Raw genomic sequence first — 19,517 nt, 5'->3', positions numbered from 1 at the left:
CTGACTACAGCCAACCTTTCCTGCTGTACACTGATTCCAGCAACGAGGGACTAGGGGCTGTGTTAAGCCAGAAGCAGTATGGCAAAGAGAAGGTGATTGCCTATGCCAGCAGGAAGCTCCGTCCTACCGAGAGGAATCCAGAAAACTATAGCTCCTTCAAGTTGGAGCTCCTGGCCTTGGTCTGGGCCATCACTGAACGATTCAAGCACTACCTGGCCTCCACTAAGTTCACGGCCTATACTGACAACAACCCCTTGACACATCTAGAGACAGCCAAGTTGGGAGCCATGGAACAGCGGTGGATGGCCCGGCTGTCAAACTATCAGTTCACCATCAAGTACCGGGCAGGCCAGAAGAACGCCGATGCCCTATCCAGAATGCCTCACCAGTCGGACACTGAAGAAGAAGTGGATGACCTGGAGGAGATTGAGCTACCTGCCTTCCACAGAAATGGGATGGTCCACGAGCAGCGCACCTCCAGGAGGTATCGTGGTAAGACACTAAACCCTTTACCTCACCACAGTTGGAAGGAGACCCAGGACAGCGACCCGGTTGTCAGCCGTATCAAAGAATTGATAACCCAGGAAGGTTCCTCCCTGGAGAAGGACGCGTCTCCACAAGCCAAGCAACTGTGGAATGAGAGAAGCCGGCTGTTCATCTATAGAGAGAAGCTGTGCAGAAGGTATGTCAACCCTAGGACCCATGAGATGGTATGGCAGATCGTAGTGCCCAGGACAGACCTCCAGATGGTGTTGGAGGCCTACCACGATCAGGCGGGGCACTTTGGCTGGAAGAAGCTAGAAACCCTGCTGAAAGGTCGGTTTTCTTGGGTTGGAATGTGGAGCTCCATAGAGAGGTGGTGCCGGGATTGTGGACCCTGTAGCCTCAGAAGAAAAGACTACAGCAGCCAGAAGACACCCCTGCAGTCCATCAAGACAACCCAGCCCCTTGAGATCGTCACCCTGGACCACGTCAAGCTGTCACCCAGCAGGTCAGGCTACTCGTGTGCCCTGACCATGGTGGATCACTTCTCCCGGTTCCTGGTGGTAGCCCCCGTCAAGGATCTGACGGCAGAAACTGCAGCAAGGACGTTTCAAGCCTACTTCTGCAGGCCCCATGGATACCCGGATAAAGTGCTGATGGATCAAGGCCCTGCCTTTGAAGCCGAGCTGTTCAAAGAGTTTTGCCATCTGTACGGGTGTAAGAAGATTCGGACTACACCGTACCACCCTCAAACCAATGGTCTATGTGAAAAGATGAACAATATCGTCATAGACCTGCTGAAGACCTTACCTCTCGAAGAAAGGAATCAGTGGCCAGACAAACTACCTGACCTGGTAGATCTGTACAATCACATACCTGTGAGTTCCACCAATTGTACTCCAGTGTACCTCATAAGAGAAAAACCCGGAAAGTTGCCCATGGACCTGGAGCTTGGAGTGGTAGAGCCGGAAGCAGATATGTCCACTGAAGACTGGGATACAAATCGACAGGAGCAATACAAGAGAGTACAGGCCTGTGTCGAAGACAGTCTAAGTAGGGTGAGAGATAAGCAGGAAGCACAGTACAACAAGAGTGCACCAGCCGAACCCTTGACACCTGGAGAAGTTGTGCTGAAACGAAAGAGAAGAAGCCAAAAGCTTGACGACCAGTGGGAAAGGGAATGTTACACTGTGTTGAATTCCAGATTCAACAATAGGAAAACCTGTCTAATTAGCAAAGACGGAGGAAAAACAACTGCAGCGGTATCAAGAGACCATCTGAAGTTGTGCCCAAGTCCGCTGAAGCCCCAGGAGGAAGTGCCTCTCATGGTACCGGAGGAGCCTAAAGAAGTACTCCATACTGTCTTAGGAGATTTCCCGGCAGATTGGCCTCAACTGGATGGAGCGGTAATAATACCTGTGCTACACTTCTACCAACAGCCAGAAGACTCTCCACTGCAAGTAAGACCTGTAAGTGCCCCGGAAGTGCCTGCTCAGGAAGAATCCCCGGAAGAAGGATCACCGGTAGAAGCAGAGCCAGTAGGCCCAGTAACCAGTGTACTTGCCAGTCTCGTAGAGAGGTTAAGGCAGTCTTGCAGTCCACCAACACATAGAGCGGAAAATAGCGCAAGCATCCACACTACACGCACCCCAGTACTACGTAGGTCATCGCGTAGCACAAAAGGCCAGACCCTTGTCAGGTATAGGGAGTGAATAGAGAAACACTGACAGTATAAGTAGTTACCCCGTAGGGTATGTTCTTGTAATAATTTCATGTATTTATTTATTGATTTATTTTGCCTTGCTAATGGACAATTTATGTGACACGGAAACTTCTCATTGCATTTAGTTACCTATAAGGGTATATATAAAGGACTCGGTGGCTGAGGACTGTGAGCAGCCCAAAAACAGTCATGTACATAGTTGCACTCCCTGGAGTGCCTTTTAAGCGACCTCAGAACAAAAACCTGTTTGGCGTGGCAGAAGTCGTGGTCCGACCCCGGATCGCCTGTGCCCTGCAGCCACGCCCAGGGCCTACGTGGAGGGTTTACGGACAGGTCCCTCAAGCTACCTTTGCACTTTAACCAGTGAGAGGGATACCCTGTTGGGATCTCTCTGGAACTGATTTGATAAACTCTGAAGATACTTTATATTATTGTAATATAATGTTATGATACCTGTAACGTTCAAGAAAAGTGCCTCCCATAAAGGGAAGAAATGTTATTGCTTAACCTGTTTTGAGAAAAATGCTTCAGTCCAGGAGTACTGAGTTTTACTAGGGGGGGATGTGGCGCCCTGCTGTGCACTGGTGCCACAGAACCCAGAAGGGTGCATGGATGCACTTCTCCACAAGAGGCCCTCACACATTCACACACCTCCACCCTACCAACTCAGACCAGCAGAGGGAGCCCCGTCGGGGACATATAGACACTGGAGGGTGGAGTTAGGCAGGGAGTTCCTACTCAGACACAGAGAGGGACAGAGCTGAGTTGTTGAGCAGAGAGTATGCTGATGCTCAGAGAGCAGCGAAGAGGCAGCACGCTGGCTGCTGTGCTTAGGCGAGCCAAGGCCTACAGCACAAGTGAAGGCCTAGTGAGGGCCCCGAGTGTGGCCGAAGGCGAGAGGAGAAGGAAGAAGTAGCGAGGGGGCAGAGGAGCATACCAGGCTCACCCCGAGATATATACCGGACACCGGATCCGCGCCTACGGGGTCCCTTTATACCCAGTAGGGGCCACTGGAACCCCTGGAGGACTATAGGTCCCAGGTTTACCAAACGCTGACTACAGTACCAGGGCTAGGAGTCACGGAGGCCCCAGCGACCAGGGAGAGTGATCTCCAAGAGAAGGCCCTACCACCCGGTCAGCAGGTGCAAGGGAGAGAGAGAGTCAGTAACCAAGCTAGGCCTAGCTCTTGGCAGGTCAGAAGCTTAACGTGTGAAGCCACGGATCAGGAGGCCCTATACCCGCTCACTGGGGAGAGTCCAAAAGTGCTCCCTTCGTCCGGAGTACCCTGGACCGTGCCTGCATCATCACCAGTAAAGGTACTGAAGCTTACCCCCATGTGAGTGTCCGTCTTTCCTCTGGGACCGTCCTGCCGTCTCTCACCAGCATCCACCATTCACCCCTACACTACCCTGAGGCCTGCTTCACCTGTGGGGAGCCGTCCTAACCAAGCTGCCCAAACACCTGCCTCAGAGGACTGTCGCAGCGCTGGTAATCCTTACCAGACACCACAGGAGGCGTCATGAACTCATTACAAACACTTTGAATCCCCTGTAAATAACCCCCTTTTTAATGACCGCCCTGGGTCACGGACCGGGCCAACGCCACTGTGACATCACCCCTGGCATCCACCGGCCCGGCACCAGCTACCCCACGGCCCAGGGGGCGCGTCAACTGGAGGATAAGACATGATGTGACTGCAGCTCTGGAGGTGACTGGAGGATAAGACATGATGTGACTGCAGCTCTGGAGGTGACTGGACGATAAGACATGTGACTGCAGCTTTGAAGGCGACTGGAGGATAATTTGTGGTGTAAACTTGATCAGGTGAAGAATAATAGTTTCTGTAGAGAACATTATTTGGAGCTGACAATTGATATCTCTCCCTCCCCCTCCTGAGGGCCGGTCTGAATGGGGCCCGAAACCTGTGAGTAATCAGGAGCCGCTCATTCTCTGCTCCATTGTGCAGCGATTAGACCTGAAGAATGGCCACATCTGCAGATGACAGGAGCGACATTAACTCTTCCCTGCTGGCACCGCTGCCATAGATTGCGAGCTCTTCTCTTTATCTGCAGGTGGCACCGCTGCCATAGATTGCGAGCTCTTCTTCAGGGCTGGTGATGGGTGGGTAGTAGTGATGAACACTCCTCTCGGGGACTCTCATTTACTAGTCTGAGAACGTCAGTGGTTAATTCTGCTTTTGAGGACGCTGCCCATTGCCTCGCTGAGTGGATGTGAGGGAGTGAGCGCGGAGCTCGTGCACTTGGTGCAGCAGATCTGGTCACATCTTCATCCAGAGAGTGAGGAGCAGCGGTGCCCAGAATGCTGCTCCTGCTGATCGCTGCCATGCTGCTGCACGGTGAGTGCCCGATGCCAGTGAATGGTTCAGGGGAGAGAAGAATGCAGCCATTATTGAGTTGAGGGGTGCGGGGTAATAAATAAGCCTGACCTGACCGGAGTTCAGACCCTGGTGAATGTGTAATCCAGGTGTAAACACTTCAGAGTCACTAATCGCTCTCCGTCACTTTATTTCAGGCTCTGAGTCCCAGGAAAATTTAACTGCTCAAATCCACCTGATCGGCACAACCGGCACCATCTCAATCAACGTCAACACCAGGATTCTCCGCACCAACCTGACGGGCCCATGTGGCTCTGTCCACATTTCCATCCATGAGTTTCCGGTGGTGTATGGGACGTCGTGGGATCCCTGTGATGAGAAGCTCATCGGTCGCTCTCGATATGACCTCACAATGCCTGGAGCCGGACAAATGGTCATAGACAGTGAGATGAGATGGGACGGCCGATCGCTGGCTCTGCAGGCCTGTGGCTTGAGGACATGTGCCAATCTCCTGGATGAGTCCCAGCGCACATGGCAAGCCAAGCTCCACTCCTTCATCATCGGCCAGGCATACTTCCTCCAATCACTGGCACAGAACACGATCTTGGCCGTGCTGGATCTGGCCATGTTGGAAGAGATTCCTACATCCAATGCCTCCTTGCTGTTCTCCAGCTCGTGCCGCATAGATGCTGGTCATATTTTTGGCAGCGTTCGACTTGGCAGTGGCCAAGAGTTTCTCAAGAGTCGCGTAGAATTGAGTGATGTCACCGTGATGCCATACCTTCTGGTAAAGTATGATGAGAGATGGGTGTGCGCAGAGATGAGGAACATTACCCGGAAAAAGTCATCTGCGCCCATCAGCATGCTGGGAGTCAATGGGAGCTTTATGTTCAGGCAGGAGTCTCCTTTCCACCCAACCCACGTAACTATCAACCTATGGGGCCTCCGCGGGCGCGCTGCCCACTACGGAATTCATTCCCTGCCTGTACTTCCATGGCAGAAGTCCAAACAAGATGTGTGCACCACCACAGCAAGCACCGGAAATCTCTGGAATCCCCTCGTTGTCAGCAGTCAGTCTACGTCTGCTCCAAGTGGTCACAGCTCCTGGCCAATGGGTAACCTGAGCGGCCGTCATGGCACAATTCAAGGTCAAGAGAAGGTTATGGTTGTGCTAGTTGACCAAAATCTGCCAATATTTGGTAATTACAGTATCATTGGCCGCTCCGTGGTTATATCGGAGATGGATGGCAAAGCGTTGGCCTGTGGTACCATACAACCAGAAGGAGAAGCCATAAGAGCCACAGTTGTCTTCCGGAAAGGAGTAATGGGTAGAGTAATGTTCCAGCAAGCCTTGAATGATCCCTATGGTGACCTCTCCATCTATGTGGAGCTGTCTCATGGCTCTGACAATGCCAGTCGGGGTCATAATTGGCACATTCATACCAATCCTCTCCTCACAGAGTCTGAAATCTGCACCAAGGCTGGAGGACACTTCAACCCATACAAGGTACCTGTCAACCAGAACTACAGTGACCAGTGCAGTTCACGGCAACCTCTGAGGTGCGAGGCGGGAGACTACGCCTCTAAACACCAACCCCTCTCCTTCCATACATCCAGTCCAGCCAGACATGTCTTCACCGACACATCGTCATCACTTAGTGGTTCTAACTCCATCATTGGCCGATCTTTGGTTGTCCATGGAGCAGGTGGTGCCACAACACGTGTGGCCTGTGCCAACATCCTCCTTCAGCGCAGCAAAAAAGGACAGACGGGTGCCTGGTTTGGTGGTGGCAATACACAAGGGGAACTGCAAGCTTCACAATCCTCTGAATTTGACCCAACTTCAGTTCAGATCAGTTTCCGTGGACTGCAGGGTCTCGCTGGGGGGTTCCACATCCATCTTCTTCCAGTGAATGGAGCTCTGGAGAATCCCTGCTCAAGTGCTCTAATCAGAGGGCACTTTAATCCTTTTAGCGTAGACATGTCCACATCTCCAGCAGCCGGTAATGGCACAGATGACGAGTATGAGGTGGGGGATATCAGTGGTCGGAGGGGGTCTTTACATGACCAAGAAAATGTTACCAAAGAGTACATAGACCTGAACTTCCCGCTGTCAGGGCCATACTCCATCCTGGGGCGATCACTGGTGATTCACTATACCAACGGTTCAAGGTGAGTGATGGGGCATGGCGGCTGGTGGTGGTGGGTGCCCACCCTGGTAATCAGCGAAGACACATAGGCAGTCAGGATTTCTGTGTGCAGTGTATATATACAGGTCAGGAGGAGTGGTACTGTACAGTGTATATATACAGGACAGGAGGAGTGGTACTAGGCAGTGTATATATACAGGACAGGAGGAGTGGTACTGTGCAGTGTATATATACAGGACAGGAGGAGTGGTATTGTGCAGTGTATATATACAGGACAGGAGGAGTGGTACTGTGCAGTGTATATATACAGGACAGGAGGAGTGGTACTGGGCAGTGTATATATACAGGACAGGAGGAGTGGTACTGTGCAGTGTATATATACAGGACAGGAGGAGTGGTACTGTGCAGTGTATATATACAGGACAGGAGGAGTGGTACTGTGCAGTGTATATATACAGGACAGGAGGAGTGGTACTGTGCAGTGTATATATACAGGACAGGAGGAGCTGTACTGTGCAGTGTATATATACAGGACAGGAGGAGTGATACTGTGCAGTGTATATATACAGGAGGAGTGGTACTGTGCAGTGTATATATACAGGAGGAGTGGTACTGTGCAGTGTATATATACAGGACAGGAGGAGTGGTACTGTGCAGTGTATATATACAGGACAGGAGGAGTGGTATTGTGCAGTGTATATATACAGGTCAGGAGGAGTGGTACTGTGCAGTGTATATATACAGGACAGGAGGAGTGGTACTGGGCAGTGTATATATACAGGACAGGAGGAGTGGTACTGTGCAGTGTATATATACAGGACAGGAGGAGTGGTACTGTGCAGTGTATATATACAGGACAGGAGGAGTGGTACTGTGCAGTGTATATATACAGGACAGGAGGAGTGGTACTGTGCAGTGTATATATACAGGAGGAGTGATACTGTGCAGTGTATATATACAGGACAGGAGGAGTGGTACTGTGCAGTGTATATATACAGGACAGGAGGAGTGGTACTGTGCAGTGTATATATACAGGACAGGAGGAGGGGTACTGTGCAGTGTATATATACAGGACAGGAGGAGTGGTACTGTGCAGTGTATACATACAGGACAGGAGGAGCGGTACTGTGCAGTGTATATATACAGGAGAAATGGTACTGTGTATTGTATATATACAGGACAGGAGGAGTGGTACTGTGCAGTGTATATATACAGGTCAGGAGGAGTGGTACTGTGCAGTGTATATATACAAGAAGAGTGGTACTGTGCAGTGTATATATACAGGAAAGGAGGAGTGGTACTGTGCAGTGTATAGATACAGGACAGGAGTGGTACTGTGCGGTGTATATATACAGGTCAGGAGGAGTGGTACTGTGCAGTGTATATATACAGGAGGAGTGGTACTGTGCAGTGTATATATACAGGACAAGAGGAGTGGTACTGTGCAGTGTATATATACAGGACAGGAGGAGAGGTACTGTGCAGTGTATATATACAGGACAGGAGGAGCAGTACTGTGCAGTGTATATATACAGGAGGAGTGGTACTGTGCAGTGTATATATACAGGAGAAGTGGTACTGTGTATTGTATATATACAGGACAGGAGGAGTGATACTGTGCAGTGTATATACAGGACAGGAGGAGTGGTACTGTGCAGTGTATATATACAGGACAGAAGGAGTGGTACTGTGCAGTGTATATATACAGGAGGAGTGGTACTGTGCAGCGTATATATACAGGACAGGAGGAGTGGTACTGTGCAGTGTATATATACAGGAGGAGTGGTACTGTGCAGTGTATATATACAGGACAGGAGGAGTGGTACTGTGCAGTGTATATATACAGGACAGGAGGAGTGGTACTGTGCAGTGTATATATACAGGACAGGAGGAGTAGTACTGTGCAGTGTATATACAGGACAGGAGGAGTGGTACTGTGCAGTGTATATATACAGGACAGGAGGAGCAGTACTGTGCAGTGTATAGATACAGGACAGGAGGAGTGGTACTGTGCAGTGTATATATACAGGAGAAGTGGTACTGTGCAGTGTTTATATACACAGGACAGGAGGAGTGGTACTGTGCAGTGTATATATACAGGAGGAGTGGTACTGTGCAGTGTATATATACAGGACAGGAGGAGTGGTACTGTGCAGTGTATATATACAGGACAGGAGGAGTGGTACTGTGCAGTGTATATACAGGAGGAGTGGTACTGTGCAGTGTATATACAGGAGGAGTGGTACTGTGCAGTGTATATATACAGGAGGAGTGGTACTGTGCAGTGTATATATACAGGAGGAGTGGCACTGTGCAGTGTATATATACAGGACAGGAGGAGTGGTACTGTGCAGTGTATATATACAGGAGGAGTGGTACTGTGCAGTGTATATATACAGGACAGGAGGAGTGGTACTGTGCAGTGTATATATACAGGACAGGAGGAGTGGTACTGTGCAGTGTATACACACAGGACAGGAGGAGTGGTACTGTGCAGTGTATCTACACAGGACAGGAGGAGTGGTACTGTGCAGTGTATATATACAGGACAGGAGGAGTGGTACTGTGCAGTGTATACACACAGGACAGGAGGAGTGGTACTGTGCAGTGTATACACACAGGACAGGAGGAATGGTACTGTGCAGCGTATATATCCAGGACAGGAGGAGTGGTACTGTGCAGTGTATATATACAGGAGGAGTGGTACTGTGCAGTGTATATATACAGGAGGAGTGGTACTGTGCAGTGTATATATACAGGAGGAGTGGTACTGTGCAGTGTATACACACAGGACAGGAGGAATGGTACTGTGCAGCGTATATATACAGGAGGGGTGGTACTGTGCAGTGTATATATACAGGAGGAGTGGTACTGTGCAGTGTATATATACAGGAGGAGCGGTACTGTACAGTGTATATATACAGGAGGAGTGGTACTGTTCAGTGTATATATACAGGAGGAGTGGTACTGTGCAGTGTATATATACAGGACAGGAGGAGTGGTACTGTGCAGTGTATATATACAGGAGGAGTGGTACTGTGCAGTGTATATATACAGGAGGAGTGGTACTGTGCAGTGTATATATACAGGACAGGAAGAGTGGTACTGTGCAGTGTATATATACAGGAGGAGTGGTAATGTGCAGTGTATATATACAGGACAGGAGGAGTGGTACTGTGCAGTGTATATATACAGGACAGGAGGAGCGGTACTGTGCAGTGTATACACACAGGACAGGAGGAGTGGTACTGTGCAGTGTATACACACAGGACAGGAGGAATGGTACTGTGCAGCGTATATATACAGGAGGGGTGGTACTGTGCAGTGTATATATACAGGAGGAGTGGTACTGTGCAGTGTATATATACAGGAGGAGCGGTACTGTACAGTGTATATATACAGGAGGAGTGGTACTGTTCAGTGTATATATACAGGAGGAGTGGTACTGTGCAGTGTATATATAAAGGACAGGAGGAGTGGTACTGTGCAGTGTATATATACAGGAGGAGTGGTACTGTGCAGTGTATATATACAGGAGGAGCGGTACTGTGCACTGTATATATACAGGACAGGAGGAGCGGTACTGTGCAGTGTATATATACAGGAGAAGTGGTACTGTGCAGTGTATATATACAGGAGGAGTGGTACTGTGCAGTGTATATATACAGGAGGAGTGGTACTGTGCCGTGTATATATACAGGGCAGGAGGAGTGGTACTGTGCAGTGTGTATATACAGGACAGGAGGAGGAGTACTGTGCAGTGTATATATACAGGACAGGAGGAGCAGTACTGTGCAGTGTATATACACAGGTCAGGAGGAGTGGTACTGTGCAGTGTATATATACAGGACAGGAGGAGTGGTACTGTGCAGTGTATATATACAGGACAGGAGGAGTGGTACTGTGCCGTGTATATATACAGGACAGGAAGAGTGGTACTGTGCAGTGTATATATACAGGACAGAAGGAGGGGTACTGTGCAGTGTATATATACAGGACAGGAGGAGTGGTACTGTGCAGTGTATATATACAGGACAGGAGGAGGGGTACTGTGCAGTGTATATATACAGGACAGGAGGAGTGGCACTGTGCAGTGTATATATACAGGGCAGGAGGAGCTGTACTGTGCAGTGTATATATACAGGACAGGAGGAGTGGTACTGTGCAGTGTATCTACACAGGACAGGAGGAGTGGTACTGTGCAGTGTATATATACAGGACAGGAGGAGTGGTACTGTGCAGTGTATATATAGGACCGGAGGAGTGGTACTGTGCAGTGTATATATACAGGAGGCGTGGTACTGTGCAGTGTATATATACAGGAGGAGTGGTACTGTGCAGTGTATATATACAGGAGGAGCGGTACTGTGCAGTGTATATATACAGGACAGGAGGAGTGGTACTGTGCAGTGTATATATACAGGACAGGAGGAGTGGTACTGTGCAGTGTATATATACAGGATAAGTGTTTATTACTGATTTATAAAAGCGTAATTCACATTAGAGAAAAGTGGTCAGAACATGAGGACCATCTGATGGTTATGAAGGCCTTCCGAATTTTCCTCAATAGCTACTTTTGCTTTCACATGAGAGAACCTTCTGGCAATGGAGTCTGGATGGGACAGAGGAGTTTCGAGGAGGAAACACATTAGTCTGGAGAAGGAGGAGGACAGAGGAGTCTTGAGAAGGGAACACGATAGTCTATAGGAGGAGGAGAAGAGAATAGTGTTTAGCATGAGATCAGAAGAGTCAAGTGGGAGGAGTCTGGAGGGTGCAGAGATCTCAGGCAGGATCCTTCTCCTCCCACTCCATCAAGTAACACAAGAACACTGGACTGACAGCTCTCTCCTGTCTGGTGGGATTGTGACGGCCCCTCAGTCATGATCCCCCGGCTGGTTGTCAGTAGTAATAGGTTACTTGTTAGGGGTCCAGAGAACGGCCCGCCATGTCTGTGATCCTTGAATCTCTATGTTTTCCAGGATGCAATGTACCAGTTTACTGCAGGAGTTGACCTCCGATGGGGAATGGGTTCGCGCCTCTGCAGAGTTTTCGGGAAACATTAGTGGGAGAATATCCCTGGTGAGAGGATTTGTTATTTTAATTTCCCAGTAAATTGTTCCCCCGAGTCTGAGGTTCAGGATACCGGTGCTGTCTCTATGGGGGTGTAGACTATACTACTAGGCTGCACTTGACGCAATTACTTATCACACCGCAACATATGTGGTGGTCTCTAGATGGTGCTATCACAGCTATTAGTGTATGGAGGGGGCGACGGATCGGATTAACCAGACTCGTATCATCACCCATTGTGTTATCTGTACCGAGCAGCACTGGCGCCCCAACAAGAAACCATCGCGCACCATGGCTTCATGTACTGACATCTCACATCGAAGCATCTGTACTCGAAATGTTACATAATAGAAGATCTTTTTATAAATATATATATATACAGTGCCTTGTGAAAGTATTTGGCCCCCTTGAATTTTTCTACCTTTTGCCACATTTCTGGCGTCAAACATAAAGATTAGTGATGAGCGAGCACTAAAATGCTCGGGTGCTTGATGCTCGGGTCGAGCACATTGGAATATTCGGGTGCTCGACCCAAGCAACGAGCCCAATGTAAGTCTATGGGAAACTCAAGCATTTTTCTGGCGGCTCCCCCCGGAGGTCTGCAGAGGGTCAAAAATTGCTCAAATCGATGGGAACGGTGCTCAATTAAACGTCAGGCAGGCAGAATATATAGGCAGACAGGCAGGCAGGGTATATAGGAGGGTGCATGAAAAACATAGCAGGGCAATTGGAACACACTAGTGCCCTCCGATTTTCATGCACCCGTCTCTTTAAAAAAGCCGGCCGGCAATCCATCAGCGGCATACACCGGTACCCGACAATTTATAACAGAAAGAATAGAACATCACACATAGATTAGATAGATAGAAACATGTCAGTCACATATAGTACAGACCAAAAGTTTGGACACACCTTCTCATTTAAAGATTTTTCTGTATTTTCATGACTTTGAAAATTGTACATTCACACTGAAGACATCAAAACTATGAATTACCACATGTGGAATTATATACTTAACAAAAAAGTGTGAAACAACTGAAAATATGTCTTATATTCTAGGTTCTTCACAGTAGCCCCCTTTTGCTTTGATGACTGCTTTGCACACTCTTGGCATTCTCTTGATGAGCTTCAAGAGGTAGTCACCGGAAATGGTCTTCCAACAATCTTGAAGGAGTTCCCAGAAATGCTTAGCACTTGTTGGCCCTTTTGCCTTCACTCTGCGGTCCAGCTCACCCCAAACCATCTCGATTGGGTTCAGGTCTTGTGACTCTGGAGGCCAGGTCATCTGGCGTAGCCCCCCATCACTCTCCTCCTTGGTCAAATAGCCCTTACACAGCCTGGAGGTGTGTTTGGGGTCATTGTCCTGTTGAAAAATAAATGATGGTCCAACTAAACGCCAACCGGATGGAATAGCATGCCGCTGCAAGATGCTGTGGTAGCCATGCTGGTTCAGTATTCCTTCAATTTTGAATAAATCCCCAACAGTGTCACCAGCAAAGCACCCCCACACCATCACACCTCCTCCTCCATGCTTCACGGTGGGAACCAGGCATGTAGAGTCCATCCGTTCACCTTTTCTGCGTCGCACAATGACACGGTGGTTGGAACCAAAGATCTCAAATTTGGACTCATCAGACCAAAGCACAGATTTCCACTGGTCTAATGTCCATTCCTTGTGTTCTTTAGCCCAAACAAGTCTCTTCTGCTTGTTGCCTGTCCTTAGCAGCGGTTTCCTAGCAGCTATTTTACCATGAAGGCCTGCTGCACAAAGTCTCCTCTTAACAGTTTTTGTAGAGATGTGTCTGCTGCTAGAACTCTGTGTGGCATTGACCTGGTCTCTAATCTGAGCTGCTGTTAACCTGTGATTTCTGAGGCTGGTGACTCGGATAAACTTATCCTCAGAAGCAGAGGTGACTCTTGGTCTTCCTTTCCTGGGGCGGTCCTCATGTGAGCCAGTTTCTTTGTAGCGCTTGATGGTTTTTGCAACTGCACTTGGGGACACTTTCAAAGTTTGCCCAATTTTTCGCACTGACTGACCTTCATTTCTTAAAGTAATGATGGCCACTCGTTTTTCTTTACTTAGCTGCTTTTTTCTTGCCATAATACAAATTCTAACAATCTATTCAGTCTGACTATCAGCTGTGTATCCACCAGACTTCTGCACAACACAACTGATGGTCCCAACCCCATTTATAAGGCAAAAAATCAGACTTATTAAACCTGACAGGGCACACCTGTGAAGTGAAAACCATTTCCGGTGACTACCTCTTGAAGTTCATCAAGAGAATGCCAAGAGTGTGTAAAGCAGTCATCAAAGCAAAAGGTGGCTACTGTGAAGAACCTAGAATATAAGACATATTTTCAGTTGTTTCACACTTTTTTGTTAAGTATATAATTCCACATGTGGTAATTCATAGTTTTGATGCCTTCACTGTGAATGTACAATTTTCATAGTCAGGAAAAGACAGAAAAATCTTGAAATGAGAAGGTGTGTCCAAACTTTTGGTCTGTACTGTATATAATAAGTAGAGTGATAGTGTTGATTACTGTACTTGTCATTTAGTGTTAAAATAAAGGATTTATTAAAAAAAAAATTGGCGTAGGGTTCCCCGTAATTTTAGTCTCTAGCGGAGGTTAAGCAGACGGCTGGGGCAGATGTTTGAAGCCTGGGAAGGGGGTAATACCCACGGAGCTTCCCAGGCTACTAATATCAGCCCCCAGCTGAATACCTAGCCTTTACTAGCTATTAAAATGGGAGACCCAAAAAAAAAATGACGTGGGGTCCCCCCTATTTTAATAGCTAGCACAGGCTAGGCAGACAGCTGGGGGCTGATATTTATAGCCCAGGAAGGGTGCCATGAATATTGGCCCCCTCCCAGGCTAGAAATACCAGCCGTCAGCCGCCCCAGAAATGGCGCATCCATAGGATGTTCCAATTCTGGCACTTAGCCTCGCTCTTCCCACTGCCCTGTAGCGGTGGCAGTGGGGTAATAGGGCTGGGGTTGATGTCAGCTTATAATGCCAGCTGACATCAAGCCCAGGTTAGTAATGGAGAGGCGTCTATAAGACACCCCCATTACTAACCCCATAGTCAAAGTTAAAAAAAAACATAAACACCCAGAATAAAGTCCTTTAATTGAAATAAAGACACAATTCTTTATTGTTCTAAATTAAACCATACTTACCATCACGCCCATTCCAGCTGAAGCCAACGATCTCCTGCAATAAAAGTAAAATAATAAAGCAACCTCATCCTTACCTTTCCATGGTTCCCTGGACGGCTCCAGCTCTGCTACATTCACATGACAGGCTGGATCGCAGCCGAAAGCTGCCATCCAGCTTGCCATGCCGCGGACACTGAGGAGCGCAGGCATGCTTGTGCTCCTCAGTGTCTCGCTGTGACGGCATCCAGATGAGCCGAGGTCATGTCCAATGAACTCAGCTCACCTCATGCACGTCACTGACAGCGTGGGAGAATTCTCCTGCGCTTGCAGTGAGCACAGGAGAATGCTCCATGCTCGAGCACTGAGATGCTCGGGCGAGTACCGAGCAGTGGCGAGCATGATCGCTCATCACTAGTGGGACACAATTGTGAAGTGGAACGAAATTTATTGGATATTTTAAACTTTTTTATCAAATTACAAACTGAATAGTGGGGCGTGCAATATTATTCGGCCCCTTTACTTTCAGTGCAGAAGTTCAGTGAGGATCTCTGAAGGAACCAATGTTGTCCTAAATGACTGGTAATGATACATAGGATCCACCTGTGTGTAATCCAGTCTCTGTATAAATGCACCTGCTCTGTGATAGTCTCAGGGTTCTGTTTCAAGTGCAGAGAGCATCATGAAGACCAAGGAACACTCCAGGCTGGTCCGAGATACTGTTGTGGCGAAGTTTAAAGCCGGATTTGGATACAAAAAGATTTCCCAAGTTTTAAACATCTCAAGGAGCACTGTGCAAGCGATCATATTGAAATGGAAGGAGTATCAAACCACTACAAATCTACCAAGACCCGGCCGTCCCTCTAAACTTTCATCTCGAACAAGGAGAAGACTGATCAGCCAAAAGGCCCATGATCACTCCGGATGAACTGCAGAGATCTACAGCTGAGGTGGGAGAGTCAGTCCATAGGACAACAATCTGTCGTACACTGCACAAATCTGGCCTTTATGGAAGAGTGGCAAGATGAAAGCCATTTCTCAAAGATATCCATAAAAAGTCTTGTGTGAAGTTTGCCACAAGCCACCTGGGAGACACACCAGACATGTGGAATAAGGTGCTCTGGTCAGATGAAACCAAAATCAAACTTTTTGGCCACAATGCAAAACGATATGTTTTGCGTAAAAGCAACACAGCTCATCACCCTCAAAACACCATCCCCACTGTCAAACATAGTGGTGGCAGCATCATGGTTTGGGCCTGCTTTTCTTCAGCAGGGACAGGGAAAATGGTTAAAATTGATGGGAAGATGGACAGAGCCAAATACAGGACCATTCTGGAAGAAAACCTGTTGGAGTCTGCAAAAGACCTGAGACTGGGACGAAGATTTATCTTCCAACAAGACAATGATCCCAAACATAAGGCAAAATCTACAATGGAATGGTTCATAAATAAACGTATCCAGGTGTTAGAATGGCCAAGTCAAAGTCCAGACCTGAATCCAATCGAGAATCTGTGGAAAGAGCTGAAAACTGCTGTTCCCAAACGCCCTCCATCCAACCTCAATGAGCTCGAGCTGTTTTGCAAGGAAGAATGGGCAAGAATTTCAGCCTTTCGATGTGCAAAACTGATAGAGACAGACCCCAAGCAGCTGTAATCGCAGCAAAAGGTGGCGCTACAAAGTATTAACTCAAGGGGGCCGAATACTATTGCAATCCCCACTTTTCAGTTTTTAATTTGTTAAAAAAGTTTAAAAATATCCAATAAATATCGTTCCCCTTCACGATTGTGTCCCACTTGTTGTTGATTCTTCCCCAAAAAATTAGAATTTTATATCTTTATGTTTGAAGCCAGAAATGTGGCAAAAGGTAGAAAAGTTCAAGGGGGCCAAATACTTTCACAATGCACTGTGTATATATATATATATATATATATATATATATATAATCTGTCATCAGAACCACCATTAGTACATGAATACACTGCCAAATGCAACATCAGTAATTAACTACATCACCAAAAGCATAATTAGTACATGAATACAGCACCAAATCTACCATTAGTACATGACTACATAACCAGATCAGTACATATATACTATAACCACCATCAATAGAATAAAAGAGAGAGAGAAATCTGACCATAAAGTCCCAGTACATCAAAATTTGTGAAAAATAATCATATTTTATTTGCATCGGGCGACAACAAATGGATGACAAAACAATGGCAAAAAAATTTAAACAATATGAAAACAAGGGGCGCACAACAAGCGAGTGTATTAAGTGATGTCCAGGAGGGAGTAATTAAATCAGGCAGAAAGAATGAATTAAGTCTAATGTATTGAGCTGATAGAAAATTGAACAACTGTGTAAAAAAAAAACCTGACGAAGGTGGTTGCCGAAACGCGCGTCAAGGTGGACACCACTCGCAAGAAGGAGTCTCTTAAAACAGTAAGTCCCCACACTATCTGTACTACCATGCATTTAATATAATGGGATGATGATCATTATAAAAATCAAACACTAATCTATATGTGACTACTGTGAACAATGAGGATTGACTATGATGATTTAATAATTGATTCTTTCAACATGGCTTGTGTGTGTATATACAGAATATATATGCATATGCTTTCCTTACCTTTTATAATGATATATACTAGATAAAGCCAGTAACCCATCTCATTACAAGCATCTTGCCCGCTACTTGATTCTATATGTACTAACACTATCATGCACTAGCACTTTATATACTTTTTGGCACATCATGGTGCTATAATTCCTGCACTAGCATTTTATATCGTATTTCTTTCTCTCTTTTCTTCTATTCGTGGTTTACAGACTGCCCGCTCGGTTACTTAGGTCCGGTTTTCCCGATTGTAGACATATATACTATATCTACTATAAAGTTGTTTAAACTATATTACTTAAGCCTATATCTGGAACCAATCTTTCCCTTGTTTCATATTTTAGAACCACCATCAGTACATGAATACATCGCTAGCAGCAACAACAGTACACAGATGCATCAGTACACATACTTTCCCACTTATACATATTTTCCCTCATGTTCCCTCACACTGTCCCCCCCATACTGCCCCTTCTCTGTACTATGCCCTACACTGCCCCCTCACACTATGATCCCATCCCATCCAATACAGTCCTGACATTATACTGTGCCCCCAACACATTCTTTCCCCCACTGCATATTTTCCCTCATGTTCCCTCACACTGTCCCCCCCATACTGCCCCCTATACATACAATGCCCCATACTGTCACCTCACATTATGTCTCCCATGCTGCTCAGTCTCAATACTGTGGCCTTTCTCTGACTTGTCACCCCATAGTGTCCCCCCTACACAATGCCCAGTCACCATACTGTGTCCCTTAAGACTTTCTCCCCCATACTGTCCCCTTACACAATTCCAGCCCAACGCCTCCATAAAAATCTCCTGTATTTTCAGCAAATCTTATATTCTCGATGGCTTCTCCTCCTCTGTATAGCAGGAGTAACATTTGCAGCATGATCAGGTGATGTCACTAGATGACGCTGTCACTCCTGTCAGTGCAGACCTGTGTGGTGATGTCACTAGATGGCGCTGTTACACCTGTCAGTACAAACCTGTGTGGTGATGTCACTAGGTGGCGCTGTCACTCCTGTCTGTACAAACCTGTGTGGTGATGTCACTAGGTGGCGCTGTCACTCCTGTCAGTACAGACCTGTGTGGTGATGTCACTAGGTGGCGCTGTCACTCCTGTCAATACAAACCAGTGTAGTGATGTCACTAGGTGGCGCTGTCACTCCTGTCAGTACAAACCTGTGTGGTGATGTCGCAAGATGGCGCTGTCACTCCTGTCAGTACAGACCTGTGTGGTGATGTCACTAGATGGCGCTGTCACTCCTGTCAGTACAGACCTGTGTGGAGATGTCACTAGGTGGCGCTGTCACTACAGACCTGTGTGGTGATGTCACTAGGTGGCGCTGTCACTCCTGTCAGTACAGACCTGTGTGGTGATGTCATTATGTGGCGCTGTCACTCCTGTCAGTACAGATCTGTGTGGTGATGTCACTAGGTGGCGCTGTCACTTCTGTCAGTACAGACCTGTGTGGTGATGTCACTAGGTGGCGCTGTCACTCCTGTCAGTACAGACCTGTGTGGTGATGTCACTAGGTGGCGCTGTCACTCCTGTCAGTACAGGCCTGTGTGGTGATGTCACTAGGTGGCGCTGTCACTCCTGTCAGTACAGACCTGTGTGGTGATGTCACTAGATGGCACTGTCACTCTTGTCAGTACAGAGCTTTGTGGTGATGTCACTAGGTGGCGCTGTCACTCCTGTCAGTACAGACCTGTGTGGTGATGTCACTAGGTGGCGCTGTCACTCCTGTCAGTACAAACCTGTGTAGTGATGTCACTAGGTGGCGCTGTCACTCCTGTCAGTACAAACTTGTGTGGTGATGTCACAAGATGGCGCTGTGACTCCTGTCAGTACAGACCTGTGTGGTGATGTCATTAGATGGCGCTGTCACTCCTGTCAGTACAGACCTGTGTGGAGATGTCACTAGGTGGCGCTGTCACTACAGACCTGTGTGGTGATG

At 47.5% G+C, this 19,517-nt stretch overlaps 1 protein-coding gene across 2 annotated transcripts in view; it reads left to right on the top strand.

The window, feature by feature from the left end:
* Positions 1-4,362: 4,362 nt before the first annotated feature.
* The window catches only part of LOC141162645 (uncharacterized), a 155,641-nt gene continuing 140,486 nt past the window's right edge, over positions 4,363-19,517 (top strand). For both annotated transcript variants that reach the window (XM_073648973.1, XM_073648972.1), the window contains exons 1-3: positions 4,363-4,562; positions 4,739-6,713; positions 11,671-11,770. In XM_073648973.1, the coding sequence (XP_073505074.1) occupies positions 4,526-4,562; positions 4,739-6,713; positions 11,671-11,770 (2,112 nt within the window). In that variant the 5' untranslated portion in view covers positions 4,363-4,525. The remainder of the gene's footprint in view (positions 4,563-4,738; positions 6,714-11,670; positions 11,771-19,517) is intronic.

Source organism: Phyllobates terribilis, unplaced genomic scaffold, assembly GCF_046119375.1.
Source record: "Phyllobates terribilis strain yellow unplaced genomic scaffold, ASM4611937v1 Scaffold_9__5_contigs__length_417890890, whole genome shotgun sequence".
Lineage (NCBI taxonomy): Eukaryota > Metazoa > Chordata > Amphibia > Anura > Dendrobatidae > Phyllobates > Phyllobates terribilis.
This window is presented reverse-complemented; position numbering and strand designations above follow the sequence as displayed.